A 19,077-nucleotide genomic window follows, 5' to 3' on the forward strand; every position below is an offset into this window, starting at 1 on the left:
AGACAGAGAGACACAGACAGAGACAGAGACAGAGAAAAGAGAGAAAGAAAAAGAAAGAAAGAAAGAAAGAAAGAAAGAAAGAAAGAAAGAAAGAGAAAGAAAGAAAGAAAGAAAGAGAAAGAAAGAAAGAAAGAAAGAAAGAAAGAAAGAAAGAAAGAGAAAGAAAGAAAGAAAGAAAGAAAGAAAGAAAGAAAGAAAGAAAGAAAGAAAGAAAGAAAGAAAGAGAAAGACTGGCTATGAAGCTCAGGCCTGAGTTCAATTTAAAAAAAAATCCACCATGGAGAGTGACTATGAGACTGCAGGTAGTCAACCAGAAAGGTCGTCACTCAGACCTGGTGTCTCTTACCCAGGCAATGCCAGATGGGCTGACTTCATACAGTGGAGAACTTTAGGGCTTTGCCAGAATTTCTAGGAAAGTCCAAAAGTAGCTCAACAAGGGTAGTTTCTGAGTGAAGCAGTCCGTAAGCCCTCTTCCTGTTAAAGACACCCATGGTTTAAAATGAGGATTGTCCTCTTCTGTCCTTGCTGATAGGGTGGACTCTGGGGAAGTCTGGAGAACAACCTGGAGGTTCCCACTGAGTGGCGCCCTCTCACCGACCCCTATGGCCACCACAGGAAGAGGAAGAGACTGAGTGATGGCCAGAACAGTGGAAAGTAGGGACACCTGGGAGCTGGGACCCAGCTGTCCCAACTGCACAGCAGGGTGTCTGTGTCCTGAGAGGCATCCCTCATACGCAGCCTCCACCCCTCCTGAGAAGGTGTCCCTTCCTCAGGTCACTCATGCGCTCCTGACTATCAGCCAGCCTGCTGACCTTGGCCTAAGGGACACGATTTGCCATCCTTTGATCCCGAGCGAAGCATGTGATTTGGTCTGACACCAGGGGAAAGGCTGAGCCTGCAGGCACTGCGATCCTCTTTCAGGAAGCTCCTCCTGGAAGATGCGCTCACCCAGATCTCTCTGGCAGTCACTTCTTGGGGCACACGCTCACCCATGTGGCTGGCATTCTCAGAGCATCAACAGCCTCAACGTGGAGACAGGAGCTTCTGGTGAGGAAATGACAGGGAGTAAGAGAGAACCCAAGTCCCAAACATCCGTTAGCAGCTGACATGAGCCTCTCCCAAGAGGCCGCCACTCCAAACATCACTTCCCACATCCACGTCACTATTCTCGGTGACCTGGAGAGAAAACCACACAGTGCCCCCACATTCTGGCTTACCTGCTGATTTGCAGTCAGGAGAACTGAGCAGGGAGAAGAACTTTCCAGTCAATCTATGGATGACATAGCAGAGCATCCTGCACAGGGAGCTAGTGGAGGAGGAGTGGCAGAGGTGGAGTATGCACAGAGTGGGGATCAAAGCTCTGAGAAGCAGCGCTGCTGGCAGAGTCTCCCCACACTCCAACCCCAGTTGCTATTTTTCTCCCAACTAGGCAAACACAAACACATGACCTTGGGGGTTTGCATAACAGTCTTTATTGTTCATAATGAGCCAGCTCTAGACTCACAAGCAGGTGTAGTGGGAAGGCAACTGGGAGGCTCTCAGATGCCCTGGGAAGGGCTGGAAGAGGCAGAGGATGTGGAACCAGGAGGGGGTGGGGAAGGAGAGATGGAGCAGGAGCTTGCCACGGCAGTGAGTGTGACTGGTCAGTGCCAGGGCAGACTCTGGGGTAGGCTATTGACAGCCTTCTGCTGATGGGGTGATTGAGTGATTGATTGATTAATTGATTTCAGTATTAGAAAATGAATCCAGGGCCTTCATACTGAACTATATCCCTAGACCATTTTATTTTTTTATTTTGAGACAGAGCTTCACAAAATCACTAAGTTGTCCAAGTTGGACTTGAGCTTGCCATCCTCCTACCTCAGGTCCCAGAGTGCTGGGATTCCAGGCATGCACCACCACACCAAAACTTTGTCCCCCATGAATGCTGAATCCACCCACCTGGGATTACTCCCTCCAGAAACCTGTTTCTGCGAGCAAATCAAGTGTTGCTAAATGCTGGTGACCAGGTTCTTGGCAGCTAATGCAACCGGTGCTATTATTTCCCACAAGGTAGAGGGGAGCCATTGAGCCTTACCCTGGGCACTCAACACAGGAAAGGTGATGCCTGGCCTTCTCCTCCTCTATCTGACCCCACAGCCCAACTCCAAATCCTCTCCCAGGAATTTTAAGCTCACAAGGCTCCTGATTAGAAATGCAGATTCCCCTCACTCAACTCTCCCAGGTTCCACCAGGGGCTCAGGGCTGGGGTTCAGGAACCTCCACACACCGCCCCTGGTGGACAGTTGCAGTCCTGCATCTCCCCACCCATCACGCGCATTCCTTCCCAGGGTGCACGCTTTCCCGTGAGCTCCAGGGTCCAGACAGCATTTGCGTCTCTCTCAAATGCCAGTGGTGTGAACTTCCGCCAGGTTCCTAGCTTTTCTGCATCTCAGTTGTCTCACCTATGAGACGGTCCTGTCTCTTAAGACGGTTGTGAAGATGCAATAAAATATGAAGACAGCATCTTGTGCAGTTTTTAATAAAGATACCAAATATATGGTGTGAGCTAAATAAACCTTTCCATCCTTCATATTGAGTGTCGGGTATTTGTCCCAGCAATGAGAGAATAGTAACTGTTCACAATGGTGGACATTTTCAATGGTTTTAGGATACTGAAACAGCCAGGACAGCACCACTAAAGACACTCAAGAGACAGGACTGTTAGAATGGTTTCAGGGCCCTGGGGAGATAGGTCAGCGGTCTAAGCACCTGCCCGGCAAGCACAAGCACCCAGGTTCAATCTCCAGGACTGTATGCCGTACCAGCCCAGCACTGTGCTGACCACTGTGTGTGGGGGTGCTCATCTGTAATCCCACTGTTCGGGAGGCTGAGACAGGAAGATCCCTATGAGTCTGATCTGTGTAGTGAGACCCTATATCAAATAAATAAATAAATAAATAAATAAATAAATAGAATGGCTTCAGAAAGTGGTCCACTGACAGGGATAACTGCTTCAACTGAGGGGGAGTGTTTTAGGGGATTAGTGGCAATGCATCTTGTACTATGATAAAAATTTAAATTTCTGGTTTAAACATTTATTGTATATTTAGCTCACACCATGTATTTGGTTTGGCACAGGGCAGAGGACATCAGTTCATGGCAGTGGCAAAGAGCATGAGCAAAATGGAGGAGTAAGAGCAACAATAGCAACAAAGAGAGAGAGAGAATCTGTCTCTCTGTCTCTCTTGTATTACATTCAGGATATCTGCCTCAGGCTGGAGGAAAGTACTCACAGCCATAATCCCAGCAGTACTAAAACCCATAATCCCAGTGGATCATGAGTTAATCTCAAGCTCTAGAAGTCCTTGCCCCATGACTGCATGAGGCTTTGGGAGGGATAACTAGACACAAACCATCACAACCATTCATGGTAATTTTGATTTTAAGGAAGAGCCAAAAGCCACTTGGTGCCATATGTAGTGAATAAGATGAGACTCACTGTCATGCTTTTATTTGGCATAAACTTCTGCAGATATTTTGACTCAACTGAGGACATGGAGGCAGTCACAATAGCACAACGAATGACACTCATGAAAGAGTACTACCAGAACTGTTCCAGAAAGTGACTGGAATGAATGGTGGGATAAGTGTGTTTGAAGTGATAAGGGAGTATTTTGAAGGAGATTCACAGCAATGTGTCTTCTACTGTAATAAATTTTTAAAATTTAAACATTGTAGGGGTTTTTTAGTTTTTTTATTTTAGGGAAGGGTCTACAGGGCGTTCAGGGTCTCACTACTAGATCAGACTCATAGTGATTCACCTGTTTACAGCCTCCCAAGAGCTGGGATTACAGACATGCACTACCATGTGCAGTCTTTACTGCTGTCTCAGCAGGCCCCAGGGGCAGAGACAGCAGGGCAGGCCCAGGGATCGAGCCCCTGGCCCCTGTGCCTGCTTGCAGGTGCTTTAATCTGCTGAACTATTTGACCGGCCCTAAACATTGTAGTTTTTTATCACATCCACATATTAGCATACACGTATTAATATAAAATACCCTTCTTGTGAATTGTTTTGTCACAAATTTATGGAATAATTTATTTCAAACTTAAAACTTTTCACGTTATTAAAAACATGGAAAAGATGGGCCCTGAGTTATGGTGTTACCTGACTTTGTGTTTTATAGGAAGTACGGAAGTTGACACAAGAGAAGGCCATACGTGTTGTCACGAGGTCCACAGCTGTGGTAAGTGGGCTTCAGTGGCATGCCAGCCTTGCACAGGGCATGCCTGCCTGTCCTTGCTATGCTCCTACACCCCAAAGGCCAAGGCTGCCCTGGAGAGAAGCCCACCCAGTGTTTGTCCTAGGAACACGAGCTCCTTTCCACAGCTTCCTCCTGCCTTCTCCCCTTTAGGAGGGTTTCCAACTTGGGCACAAATTCCATCTTGACATTCAGGGCTGGAAAATCTTGTTGTAGGGGCTGCCGTGTGCTTTGTGGTGTCCATCAGTGTGCTTCATGGTGTCCATCACTGTCCTCTACACATTTGGTGCCAGCAGTGCCATCCATCCCTCCCCAGCTGTGATTATCAGAAATGTCTCTTAGCATTGCCAAATGGCCTCTGAAGGGTAAAACAACCCTCAGTGGGAACATTCCTCTGGAGGAGGCTGTGCCCTCCTGCCCCTCCACTACCTATAAATATGACCTCAGGCTTCGTGCTTGACCTTGATATGCCTAATTAATGGTGGTGGGATGCTAATAGAATTACTGCATGCAAAGCACCTGCTACCAGCCTTTGCCTTACTAAGAACTGGATAAACTCAACATCATCGCTATACATCTCGCCTAATTTGTCCCTTTGGAAAGATATTTCTAGGCAAATAATTCATGGTGGGAAAATCAGCCCCAGTTTAAAAAAAAAAAGTACAACAAGAACAAGAAGCAAAAATGCAACCCTTTAAAGCCCAGTTCCATCCTTGGCGCTGGAGACCCTGGCAGGAAGGACACAACGATCCCCAGTGAAAGGACCCTGACCCTCCCATCTGTGGCCTCTCTGCAGGCCTGCCTCCCTCCTCACTCTGGTGCCAGGCATTGAAGGAATTATTGATTTGGTCACATGAAAATAAAAGGAAGGCAAATCTCTTAGTCATGACTTACTGGATTAAGCAAATAAAAACACAAATTGTCCAGTTAAATTATTATTTTTTTTTTAGTGTAAGCATGTCCAGTACAATATTTTTATGTGAAATCCTATGTTTGGGGGTCATAGGGGTTTGTTGTACAAGGTTGATCCATGTTAAATAGCAACATGCAGGCATTTCTACATAATTGATTAATCAATCACAATGTCTGCTTCGCAGATCATTATTTAATTCAGTGCTTAATTAAGGACTGGAATAGCCAGTTCAGCTAATCTGCTTATATTGTTGGAGAAGAAATTGAAACACCACCGGAACCCAGGGCCTGCCACCTTCACAACTCTGAGCAGAAATGGAGAAAAACAGGATGTGTCTTTTATCCTTTTCAGTGTGGGTCGAGAAACATTTTCAGGCTGTTGTTTATTTGATTAGCACAAACTTCCTTGGCATTAACTCAAAGACTAATTAGGATTTTACATTTTTTAAATTTGTGTCACCAGAACTGAAAGACTAATTCGACAGGCAGGATTCCAATAATTACTAGCAAGAAGCCAAAAGAAATTCTACTGAACAATTCAACATTTAAAATAAAAAAAAAACTGCCCAATTTATTTACTCTCAGGATTAGAACTATCAAGGAAAAACTTAATCAGAAAATGCAAATGAGCATCTCTAAAAAACTTCAGAAAACTATCAACTGCAATTAATCCACGTGATGGAACTAAGGACCCAAGTGGGAAAGCAACACATAGTAGGGTTGCCAGCACATTGTGTCAGGCTGTGAGTATCCAGGCCAGAAGGGAAGCAAATGCTCCAGAAATGTACTGGATCTCCTGGGAGCTCTGTGTGGATTTAGGGAGCGCCAGGTCTGCAGATAACTGAGTACCTGAGTTACACAACCAACCTACTTTCATTTTCCCTGCTACAAAACATGTAGGGAATTTCTGCTATACAGAGGAGAAGACTGAAGCTTATTGACTTGTCCACTCCACATAGCTAGTAAGTCAGGAGGGCATCGTTGAAGTCCAGAGCTATGTCCAAACTTTCTGCAATGCCTGTAGTGCCCCGGCCAAGCTTCCTCAGTGCTGAACGGAGGGACACCGCTGCCTGTAGCCCAGGCTGTATGGCTAAAGGAGTGACTGGGGAAGACCCGAGCAGCGAGCACCGGAGCCCTGATCACAACACTACCTGCTTAGTGGAGTCAGCTGGAAAGACTAAAAATTGCTGATGTCCAAACCTCAGCCCAGGCCAATTAAAACTAGGCAGTACAATACACCAAAAGGGTGGAAAAGCACTTCACCATGCAGAAATTCCATTTCAGTTTAGCTGCATGTAGAAGGGTGTCTACTCTCCCCATTTGACCTTCTCTTTAGGCCACTCACCACAATTTCCTCTATTCCTTTTATTCCTTTCTTTTTTTTCAGAACCAGGGATTGAACACAGGCCCTTGCGCTTGCCAGGGAAGCACTTATTCCACTGAGCCATCTCCCCGGCCCCCTCTATTCCTTTTTTAGTAGAATGTTTTAAAAGTTTAAAAAAACTAGAAATGATACAGCATTTCACTAAACAAAGTAGTAGGTATTCAACAATGGTTGTTATAGTGCATAACGCTTTCTTCAAACTGGTTGTTTAGATTATCAAATAGAAGCGTGCAAAATTGGATTTTAAAAAGTTATAAGATTATATATCAACCATTGTTAATCAACTATTCTTGATTTGAAAATCTATAACATATGTACTGCTGTATGTTGCCCTGTTTCTTTCTTTGCTTCTGATTTTTGTTCTTGCTTTGCTTTTACTTTTCAAAATAAAATTAAATTTTTAAAAAAGTTATGGCATTAAAAAAAGAAAAAAATTAAGCATTTACTGCTCCTTTCTATAGAAATCAGCAGTACAATTACCCAAGCTATCCTATAACTATACATGACATAACTCTTCCCCTTCCTTCTTTCCTTTGTCCTTTCGCTCATACTCCTGATGCGTCGGTTGTTCTGCATTCCTTTAACACCATGACATGGGGGCAGCTCAGGAGGTGCACGGATTCTGGTTGAATAGATTGCAAGCCGAACAGGCTGCTTGACTCCAGTCTCCGGGGACACCCCAGACTCCAGACTTCCCTTTATGTGGAACTAGACGCAGCCACATCCAGTATTTTAAATCTATTCCTGAATTAACAATAGCCTGTATTTCTGTCCCTGTCTAGCAAAGCTCAAATTAAAAGGAGAAGACTTAAAAAATGTACAAGCAGGAATGGCTGCAGGGCTCTGCTGGGTCTGTCTTTGTTTTCTTTGCAAGAGTATTGTCTGGAGGTCGACGTGGGGGCAGGGCTGGGGGCAACTGTACCTCCTGCTCTGTGATAAGACCGCCAGATAATTAAAACTTCTGCCTAAACAGCAGGCTTTCTGGGGTGTCTGCGGACAGGCTACCTCATCTATTACCTAATCCCCAGCCCCGATTTCTGCACAATGAGTATCAGAGACAGCTGCAGCCTTAGGATGGATTTGACAGTGAACAGCTGTGTAATTAGAAAATTGTATCCTATTGTGCCTCTTGTATAGTAATTATAAGACTGTTCGTATAAATTTGTGTGCATGTTGGTGATGATCAGTGTTAAAATCTACATTGTCATTATGATAATGAGACTGAGACCTTTGGACTAAAGTGAATATTCAAAGAAGTAGCTCAGACACCCAAAGGTGACCTGACTTTGCACTTCGGGTCCCAGAATGTATCTATTCTCCCTACTGATATTGTACATAATCTCAGTGAGTGTTTCTCTGCTTATGTGACTTCAGTCCTAATCTCCATCAGGCCCCAAGGCTTTGCTCGACTTTCTGAACGCCCCTTCTTTTCAGTGCCACTACACTCACCCCATGTGACAGCAGAGGTTCCCAATGTGTAGCAGTTTCGTTCCTCACTCCCACCCTAGGATGAAGGTATCTGACAAAGTTTGGAGACAGGTTCGGTTTTGGTTTTGTTTGTTTGTTTGGTTTTTTTTTTTTTTTTTTTTTTTTTTTTTTTTTTTTTTTGCAGAACTGGGGACTGAACTCAGGCCCTTGCGCTTGCCAGGGAAGCGCTTATTTCACTGAGCCATCCCCCCAGCCCTCAGGTTTGGTTTTTTCAAGCATTCTTGCTAACAATGTTATTCATAGTAGCCAGGATTGACAATGTTCTCAACCTGTGTTTCTCACAGTGGAATACTAACCAGCTATGAGAAAAAGAATGAACTTCAGGTATTTGCAACAATATGAAAATGAAAGAGATAGAAAACAACAGCTCCCACTGTCTGATTCCATTCATATGAAATTCAAGAACACAAAAAGCAAATATAATCAGGTGCCACACATTGACATTCTCAACAACAACGGGCCGCAGAGAGGGGGAGGAGCCCAGGAGAGCATTTGTGCCGCTGGTTTCTAGTGGGTAGGGGATATCATGGCACAGAGCAAGGACAGGCCACATGCCAGCAACTGGATATTCAGCCCCTGTGGCACGAGGGCTGCAGCTACGAACCCTGGGATCTGACTCCAGCATCCCGCATGGCTCATGAGCCTCCTCACACCCCCAAGGGGTATCCTTTGAGACATGAATGTAATTCCTCAGCCTGACACCTTCAAGGCTTCTGCGGGATCCTCAGAGTGACAGGTAGATGTCCCTGGGGGAGGGGGCTGTCATGATGTCTCCTTCCTTCCCTGGTTCACTATTCCTAGCTGACAATACTCCAGCCAGGCAGAAATACCACTGGGTCCCGTAACACATTCACCCTTCCCAGATCTGAGCAATATCACACTTCTCTGTATTAGTGGTCACCTGGGGACCTTGTTGGCATCGCAGCAGGTGGGAGAGGCCTGAGACTCTATAGAGGCTCCTGATGCCAGTGCTCCTAATCTGCTGTCACACACAGAGCAGGGAGTCTCAGACCTCTACCAGCACTGGAAGGACAGTGAAAGAACAGACTGCCGGGACCACCCCGGGGGTTCTGATCCAGTGAATCTGAGGGACTGACGACAGCAAGGCTGTGGACTGAGCTGCAAACCTCAGGATATCTGTGTCTTGCTCCTCAACTGCCTCCTCCTTGCTTAAGATCTGGGATTTCTGCATTCTCTGCCAGGTTTCTGGGGACCCCTGTGAATGCCTCCACCACAATGGATCCTGTAGAAGGATCCATAAGCTGGGACGTCCACTAGACCTGTACTTGGTGGACAGGGACAAGGACTGCTCCTCTGTCCCCATGCCTTGTATAGAGACTGTGGCTCTAGTCAAGATTGCTCCTCTGCTCCTGGGAACCAGTGCAGGCATCTACCTCACAGACATTCGCAGACTTCACTTGTATTCTGGAAAGCTGGCCAATTCTCCTTCACAGGGTCAAAATATATCCAGCATACACAGCTACCTAGTAGCCATCCGGGGACTCTCTGAGCTGGAGGGATCTTCACTATTACTTCTGCTTTCCAACTTTTCCTACCCTGTTATCTTCTCTTTCTTTTATCTGAAGAGAGCATGATAGAAACTACTGTCATTCTAAAAACATTTCTTAGTAAAAATCCAGAGGTTTTGGTTTAGTATACATCTGGATTCTTGTCGAACCCACTGTCTGAACTGGTTCATGCCTGGAATCCCATCATTTGGGGAGGCTGAGGTAGAAGGATCACAAGTTCCAACCCAGGCTGGGCAATATAGCAGGCCATTGTCTCATCATCATCATCATCATCAAATTTAAAGGGCTGGGGTTGCAGCCCATGCAAAGGCCATGTGTTCTATACTCAATCCCCACCTGCTCCAAAGAAAACAAAAACAAAAGAAAGACTAACATCCCCTCTCTTCTACACACCTCTCTACTCATCTATGAAGGAATCTTCCTTTTTCCCAAATTCCTGACCCTATCTCTTCCGTCGTCTTCATTTTGCCCCATCAGAGCATGGAAATGTTTTATTTGAAAGCATTATTTTTTCATTTTCAACCCCTTTCCCCAAGCACTTGAGTAGAGGATGCTGTGGTCAGAGGGGAAGCCACCAAGGTCAGGCCAGGCCGTTCTGGGAAGAGGTCCAGGGGGCGGGCAGGAGGGTGGAAAGACGGGCCAGGGGCTGGGGGAGTGCTGGAAGGGGGTGCCTGCAGGCTCAGAAACCAGCAGGAACCACAGCATGGAAGGCGAAGTCAGTGTAGCCTGCGGAGCAGATACAGGAAGTAAACTGAGATGAGCAAAGTGGAGCGATCCTAGAAGAGACATGCAGAGATCCAGACTACAGATGGACTCTGATGGGAACCCACTTCTCAACTTAAATATCTGTCTTTTTATTGCCTTTCTTCTCTCCCCTTCTAGAAATATCTTCAAAGCGGTTCTGATATTTGCTCACTCCCATTTTTGGCCAAGATTTGTCAGAAAATTAAACTGTAAGTACGACCGTCTATTTTCCGCACCTTGCGAGCACACAGTGACGTCTTGGCTTGTCTCCATTTGCCTGTGCTTAGAATGATGTTCACATCCAAGAGGCATCTCCCTAGAGCTGATGCTCTTCCTGCTCCAATCAGGGCTAGCACAGGGACTAGACCACGAGCTAGCTCCTGCAAACACACATTGGACACGCACGGGGCTGAGAAGACTCTGTGAGCCTCCCAGCATGCTCTGCACTTGGCAGTGTGCTGGTGAGCTTTCTCTGCAGCCCTATCACCTCCTTTATGACACTGGGGACAGTGTCCCCTTGCCGTGGAAGACACAGACCTGGTTGTCCACAGCTTAGGACTGGGACCTGGAGCACCTTTGGTGCAAAGCACTCAGGAGGAAGGAGACTGTTTTCTTCACAGAGCCCAGAAGACTGTTACCTGGCAACTCTGAATCAGACACATAGAACAAGATTCTAGATAGGACACTGTCCAGAATTCCTAAGTTCTCCATCTCAGTTTAAAATCCCATATCTAGCTCCACTTTTCATCTTGGGTTGAGCTATATGTCACAGAACCACTGATCAAAATGTGAAGAGACCAATAGTGATTTGAGAGAACACTGGGTAGAGAGGTAAAGTAGCATAATTTCTTCTTTCCCCATGTATTAGTCAGCTTTCCATGACTATAACAACTACCTGAGACAATCGAGTTAAAGAGAAGAAAGGTTTGTTTGGGCTCATGGGTTTGCAGGTTTTAGTCCATGACCAGCTGGCTCTGTTACTTTGAGCCAATGAAGGCAAAGTACATCAGGATTGGCGCACATAGCACAGAGGGCCTGTTCACCCATGGCCGAGTGTGAAAGAAGCACAGGAAGAGATCAGGGTCCCAGGCCCCCTCCTGCAGTCATTTAGGCCGAACCATCTACACAGCCCCTGATGCTTGTGCTGTCCCTCTCCTGTAGGAGCCCCTTTTCTTTTAGCCCCTTCTGCTGCAGCCTGGCCCTCACAGAAGCAGAGATCAGACCTCAGAATGTGCAGAGTGACAGGCATCTGCACATCAGGTCCAAGAGGCTGTAATAGCTTCTCACAGTCGCTATAACAATGTGCTGTAATCTGGGTGGATTAGAACAACAGAAGCTTATGTTGTCTCAGTTCTGGAAGCCAAAAGTCTAAAGTCAAGGTGGCAGAAGAGGCAAGCTCCTGTAAGGCCAAGTGGACTCCTTCCTGCTGACTTAGCTTCTCACGGTGGCTGTTAATCCTCGTACATCTTGATTTATAGCCACATCACACCAATCTCTGCCTCCCTTTTTCCCATGCCACTTTCCAAGGTGTCCCTTTTCCTTCAATAAAGACCCCAGACCTATTGGACGAGGGCCACCCTAAGGGCCTCCTCTTCACTAGCTCACATCTGCAAAGACCCTGTTTCTAGATAAGGTCGTGGGCTGGCCAAATAGCTTAGCAGATTGAAGTGCCTGCTTAGGCAGACTCAGTGGCCAGGACTCAATCTGGCATGCCATGCAGGCCCCACCCCCAGGGCACGCTGAGACACCTATTGAGACTGGGTGTGGTGCCGCACACCTGTAATCCCAGCACTTGGGAGGCTGAACACAGGCAGATCACTATGAGTCCGATCTACATAGTGAGACGCTGTAGACCCTGTAGACTTCGTATTAAAATACTAAATAAATGAATAAGGTCACACTCACCGGCACCAGGGGTTAGAACTTCACCACTTTCGCTGAACATAAATCAACCCACGTCCTACCACCCTTCCTCTCTTGAGCTTCATGGGAGCCAAGCCTACTGAACATGTCCCAACTGCTGGGAAAACATCCAGAGGGAGGAGCAAGCAGCAGTGGTTCTGACCCACATCCGCAGCCTCTTAGGGGCCCAAGGGTTACAAACTTTGCCTGCTTCCTCTGGCAGCCAAGGCCCTCTGGCCAGCTGTGCCAACTGCTGGCCCGGATCCCAGAAACAGTAGCGCTTCTGCTGTTGTGTCGTGGGGGAGAGTCAGGAGCCTCTGGGAGCCGAGAGAAGGGAGGAAAATGAGACAGGAAAGCTGCTGGCGGCCACGCATGTCCTCATGCCTGGCTTCCCTCAGATCAGGACCCCTGCCCCTCCTCCGTGAACACATCATTGCGCTTTCTGTGTTAGACACGGGCCAGCAGGACCCAGTGGTCCCAAAACGACAACTCTTCAATGGAACCACTTTTGAAACATTAAATTCAAGAGCATCTGCAGCCAGGGATTTTCTTGGCCCAATTTCAGAGGGAAATTATTCTTTTATGAAAAAGAAAAGCCAAAACAGCGTGTTCTTCTCCTTTATTCAAAATCGTTTTGCCCCGAGTATAATTTGCAACACCTCTCAGTCCGTTTGCTGCTTCGTGATTTACAAAACTCCCTTACATACAGCCTCATTTATTCTTCAGAGTGACCTCTGCCTAGGTAATAATAATAACTAAAATTTATTTGGTGTTGTCTGCTTACCAGAAGCTGCTGTAAGTACAGCCCACTAAGGCAGACGTCATTTCTGTCATCCTCCAAGGGAGGAAAAGGTATTTGGCCAAGGCCACAGAGCTGGCAGTGAATCAGCCTCATCATTGAAGGCGCACCTGACCCTGCTTGGCCTCCTGAAGCCCCAGCCTCACTCCTCAGATGAGAGAGAAGGTTATAAAAGCCTGACCCACTTGGGTGCATTCATTCGCTGTGACATTCTCAGCACTGCAAGACGCCCTGTGTTCAAAATGACCTGTAATAAATCCTACACGGGGCCAAAATTCCACCTCCAAATTTCACATTCCAGGAAGTACCTTGCCTGATAAGAAACTGTTCTAGCTGGGAAGCCATTTGCCATTTAGGAGCTGGGCCAGTCTAGGAGTGCTGTCCCAGGGGAAATGCTCCCTTATGGAGTGGGATGATTGGGCTGGTCACTGCCACCAGGCCCTGTGGGTACCCAGGCTCATACTTGGGGGTAGAAGTTGCCAGCTAATGACAGCTAAATGTCTCCAGATTCCCAGAGTATCCGGAGGGAGTACAGAGAATATGTAAAGGGACACGCATTCACTTTGTAAAGCCAAGTTCACTAACCCGACTTTGAACACAGTCTCCGGTCTCCTGGCCATTCTCACATGAACAGTCCACGCCCTCTCCAGCTTCAGTTCTCTCACCCCCACCTCCACCCCCACCCCCACGTGGGCCACATCAAGCAGCAAAGAGAAAAGACTTCTGTGAAGGGGAGAGTGGAGACCGGCCGTGTTTGGCTGGCACACCCACACCACGTGGACCCTCAAATTTATTTTTAAGTGCACCCTCTGTCACATGAATCCAACACAGCCCTCTCTGAAAATGGGTCTGTTCGATTTTACAGTCATCAGCTTCTTTTTCCCTGAGCCCACCACGGTGTTTTCATTTCTCTCTTCTAGATCTATACAGACTTCTATGCCATTCAAAGATGTTGACGCAGACAAATACAGTGTTTTCCCGGTAAGCATTGTCCCAAACACCAGATGTACCCTGAATGTTCTGTCACTCCCTGCAAATTTCCTTCCTCTAATAAGAACAAGGCTGAGTTTCATTTGGATACATTATTACCTTGGTGAAAAATACATCATTTTGCAATGTTCAGTGACTTTCTAGGGTTAGAACAATGCAGATTCCATTGAAGTGAATCTTAAACCCATATTTTGCTGACTTTTTATGTTTCCATTCTAGCTGGAATTCTCCAGGAATTATTATCATATTGAAAGGTTTTATGATTTATCCTGGGAATTCGCAGCTCTATTTTACCTTACTCTTTTGCATGCATGTGTTCTGTTGAGAGCTGATAGGACATCTATGCATTTCCTAGGAAAGCAAACAAGCAGGTGGTGTGCGTCAGACCCCAAATCGTGGGATCTCAGACTGACTTGGGAATGGGGGAAATGACAATATTCTTTGATGTAACTGCAATACTTCATTCTCTTAAATCAGTCAGATCAAATATAAACCCTCATAATTATCAGTTCAGCCAGATTATTTTTTAATTGTCCTATAAAGCAATTAAACATTTGGCCCAAACTAAGTGAATTATTTTAGACTCTGAGAAGATGGGTGGAATTTGAGGAAGATGGATGCTCCTGCTGTCTGGAGGTATACACCAATACATGCACCAACACATGTGCAAACAAAGACACACATGGCACTGGGGAAATAGCTAATGGTATGAGCACCTGCCTGGCAAGCACAAGGTCCTGAGTTCGATCCCCAGTACCAAAAATAAATAAAAATTAAGACACACCATGAACATTTACATACATATGAACTGCAATGTGCATACATATATGATACACATGTTCCGTATCACATACATCCACACATGTGTACATGCACACACACAAGAACACACTCACCATTACACACACACACACACACACACACATGCACACACACACACACACACAGGCCCCCACTCCCACCTGTTACTGGTCCTGATATGATGGTACATTTCAAATCACACTGCCTGTCTTCTAATAATCCTCATTTTGTTGGTGGTCACCAGTGTTCCTAGCCTGTATTTGAATTAAAGACTGCAGAGGTCAATATCCTTCAGCCAGTGCTTATTAACCTTCATGTGAATAACTTCAAAGCAAGCCTGATTCCCACACCATGTATGTATTACAATTTCAGACCCTGCGGGGCTACCACTGGCGAGGGAGAGACTGTAACGACAGTGACAAGACCGTGTACCCAGGCAGAAGGTAACTCTGTCAGGCTCTGAAAATGACCTCCTACAAAGGAGAAAGGAAGCATCTTCCCCTCCAGGAGTAGGCAATTCCCACTTAGAGAAGGGAGCTCTGTGCCTCTGTAGCTCAGTGAAGAAGAACAGCATTCACTCATTCACTCATTCATTTATTCATCATTCATCCCCAAGAGATTCTTATCAAGCACCTAAGATCTGTGCATAATTGTACATCGGGTTAGTGGTAAAGGAAAGAGAAATAGACCCCTTCCCAAGGGCATCTAGGAGTGCAAAGCGTGTCACACTTTACTCCTGGGTTGATGTTCAACCATTCACATCAAAAAATGGAATTCAAAAAAAATAGAAATGTCACCTTTAACTTATTCTGTAATTGCAGTGTCAAAGCATTAAATTCACCAGAGATGTGTCATTTTAGAGGCACAATTTGAACAGTCCCCCCACTTTCCAAGTAAAACTGATGGCAGATGTGTTCACCAGCACCCTGCCCCACTTATACAGTCCCCGAGAAGAGCCCTTCCTAGAAAGACTGGGTTGGGTTCCAGCTTCCTCACAAATACAGCCTCATTGAGCTAAGGGCAAAGGGTTCAGCAGAGGCTTCTGTGTGCAGCACACACACAGGTGTCAGGTGTGCCTGCTGGCAGGAGACTACTGCCTTCCAATAATGCACTGTGTAGCCCTCGCGCATCCATCTAACAAACATTCACTGAGTCGAGCTCACACCAAAGGTCAACGCTGATGTTTCCTTCTTAGGCCAGACAACTGGGATGTCCATCATGACTCCAACTGCAATGGCATCTGGGTAAGCAACTACATTCAGGTTTGACACCCCGTGTTTTACTTTCTGCTCTCCCTGAAGGCCCGTTGCTTGCGCAGAGGTCCCACATAAGGAAAGGGGCAATAGCCTACAGTCACTGTCTTGCTGCTGTTCGGAAGATGGTGTGAAATCCTCACCACATGTAAAGAACATCAATGATGAAACAAGAGCTGAGACTGTCACAGCCCCTTACGCTTGCTGGTGGTCATCCATGTCCAGTCCCCTCATTCTGTTCCAAAGATGTGAAATGAAGTGGTTCAGTATTAGAAAAGTTCACCACCACTCACCCTACACCATGACCACTGTAACAACACAGCCATTCTTCTCTGCTCCATAAGCCTCTTCAACAGAGTAAGCTTTTTCATGCTCGTGCCACCACCCACACCTCACAGCATCTGACGTTGGTGTCCCAGACCCCAGCAATAGTGGGCTCACAGCTTCCAGGAAAAGGGCAGGAAGCAGTAAAACAGGCCAGATATCCCTGAATACAGCAATGATGCAAGAACCATGCTTTGCAGGATCTTAGGTTTACAAGATTTCCAAGGTCCTCAAGAGGACATGAACAGAAACCAGGCAACAGGATCACAAGTCTAAGCCCAGCCTGGGAAATGTAATGACCACTCCACATAGACCCTGTCTCAAATTAAAAATTAAAGAAGGCAGGGAGGTAGGGTCAATATAGAGGCTCTGGGTTCAATCCCACAATCGAGAGAGAGAGAGAGAGAGAGAGAGAGAGAGAGATCAACTTACAAATAAAATACAAGATTATGAATGAAAGTAAGTAATTACTTAGAACATTAAATAAATCCCTAACACAGTACTGAAGTCTCATAAATTTAGGTCCCTTTTTTGGAGACCTTTTATTAGACTACGCAGAAGTGCTTGCATGGAAACAGATCTGGATTGCAGCCTGGTCCCTCCCTCTCCACCTAGAATACTCTATAGCTCCCAGCCCCTCTCAGCACTCCTGTAGGCAGGAGCTATGTAACCAAAGGGCCTTGATGTTTATCCAACCTCAAGATAAATGTTCACCTGGTTTATCTGCTTGGATGAAGGGGCAAAGTTCCTATGAATATCATCCTTGCTCCAGGACCCTAATAGTCCAGGTTTATGCCAGCAGTTACCTACTATGTTTATTGTGGTTTTGCAGTTCCTGATACATGGAAAGGGTGACAGACAATTGTACTCAGGCACATTAGCCTTCAGGGAAGAGAAGATCCCTGCCCTAGAGCTTTAAGGTCGTAAGACCCCTAAGGCAGCTTTTGTTCTGATTACTGGATGGATGACAAAGGGCACTGATCTGTGTGCAGAGCTGTCACCTTTGTCCTACGGTCTCACCACAGCTCTGGTTCCCATGAAAGGAATAGGCAATGCAAAGCCCAGAGGAAACCCAGCTGACCTCAGGAGGGCAAAGCCAGAGGGTCCCCTCAGTGATGGGAGAAACACACCTCCCAGCCATGTCTGTGCCCTTTCCACAGGAAAAGCGGCCCCCAGAATTCCAAAATCAGGAACAAAGAGGGGATTTTACCACCATTAAGGCCAATATTGCTCTAATTGAACCCACAGAGCCCAGGAAAGTGATTTTACTACTGTGAGCCCATTTCTGGCCACTCTCGTCTTGGGACACTTGTCCCTTCCAAGGGATAGTTGCCCCACTACAGGACCTCTCTAGCTTCAAGAGGTTTTGGTCATGTAATTCAGTCATGCTTATAGGCCCAACTTCCTTTCCAAGTCTCTTAATCTTGGCACTATTGCCACTAGGGTGGGATCTGTCTTCATTGTTGGGATTATCTTGTAAATGTAGTATGCTCAGCACCCTCCTTCACCACTGCCCACTAGATGCCAGGGGAATTTCTACTCTGCAGTGACAACCAATTATGCCTCTAGACACGACCAGTGTCTGCTGCATTGGCTGTGAGGTGAGAGGGTGTAAGGGAAAATCACCCCAGTGGAGATTTATTTCTCTGGAAACAAGAGTCAGCAGGGCCTGGAGCTGCAGGACTGCAGAACCCCCTGTGTCTGCACCCCTTTAGCCACCCTCAGTGCTATAGGGTGCAGGGGGTGCAGGATGGGGGCCTCTTCCAGGAGTTGCCTCCCAGCCTTGTGAAGAGGAGGCAAATTCCTACCCTTGGTTCCTCTTAAGCCCAGCTCTCACACTCATAACGTATGTACCTATGTTGGATTAGGGGCTCGAGAGATTTTCAAGGGTTTTATCTAGTGATTTATCTTTGCACTTTTAAAACCAGCCAGGAAGGACTTAGCATATGCATCTCCTAACTTTCAAAACCTACACAGCTAATCTCATCAATCCTCTTTTCAAGGGCGTGGATCCCAAAGATGGAATTCCTTACGAGAAGAAGTTCTGTGAAGGTAAGAACTGTGGAAGTCTGTGCTTGTTACCCCAAAACGGTCCTCTCTGTTGGGTCAAATTGAAATGAACAGGCCATTCTGAGAGGAAGTTCCTGAGCTTCAGGTTAAGGCGGCTGATTGACATTTGTGTTCAGGACACGATACAAGAGAAGAGACAGAATCTAGCAAACAGCAAACTGAGTTTGCCTAGTGGGATCTTTTTTCTTGGGAATGGAAACACAAGTGATGGTGTCAGAAATGGCTGCAGGACAGGTAAGGGTGACTGAAATCTGGGGCTTTCCCAAATATAAATACAAGGAGAGGTGAGACCAGAAATGTGTCACAGTAGCATGCCGTTGTCACTCCTCTATAAGATCAGGCACGTGACGTGGCTGATAGCAGGGGTCCCTGTGTCCACCAGGCTAGAGATGCAGGTTTGAGGGGCTCAAGGGAGATGATGAGCTCTGGCCTGCAGAGCTTCTCGAAGGTGACTGCCGAGAAACAGTTCCGCACCCTGAGTGCCCCTGTGCCTCACACCCCGGAGCCGCCAGTACCATCTGGAGAAAACTCAGCATACCATGTCCTTGGTTTTTTTTGTTTTTTTTTTTCTTTTCAAAGTTTTATTGATAAACATATAGCAATGAGACAGTTTCAAATCAAATCGAAAGTACAGTTTCAA

At 46.4% G+C, this 19,077-nt stretch overlaps 1 protein-coding gene across 6 annotated transcripts in view; it reads left to right on the forward strand.

The window, feature by feature from the left end:
- Aoah (acyloxyacyl hydrolase) overlaps positions 1-19,077 on the forward strand; it is a 237,719-nt gene that overhangs the window by 99,735 nt on the left and 118,907 nt on the right. For all 6 annotated transcript variants that reach the window (XM_023713541.1, XM_023713543.1, XM_023713542.1 and 3 more), the window contains 6 exons: positions 4,167-4,226; positions 10,437-10,507; positions 13,920-13,980; positions 15,163-15,233; positions 15,986-16,034; positions 18,371-18,419. In XM_023713541.1, the coding sequence (XP_023569309.1) occupies positions 4,167-4,226; positions 10,437-10,507; positions 13,920-13,980; positions 15,163-15,233; positions 15,986-16,034; positions 18,371-18,419 (361 nt within the window). The remainder of the gene's footprint in view (positions 1-4,166; positions 4,227-10,436; positions 10,508-13,919; positions 13,981-15,162; positions 15,234-15,985; positions 16,035-18,370; positions 18,420-19,077) is intronic.

Source organism: Octodon degus, unplaced genomic scaffold, assembly GCF_000260255.1.
Source record: "Octodon degus isolate 3935 unplaced genomic scaffold, OctDeg1.0 scaffold00031, whole genome shotgun sequence".
Taxonomy (NCBI): Eukaryota; Metazoa; Chordata; class Mammalia; order Rodentia; family Octodontidae; genus Octodon; species Octodon degus.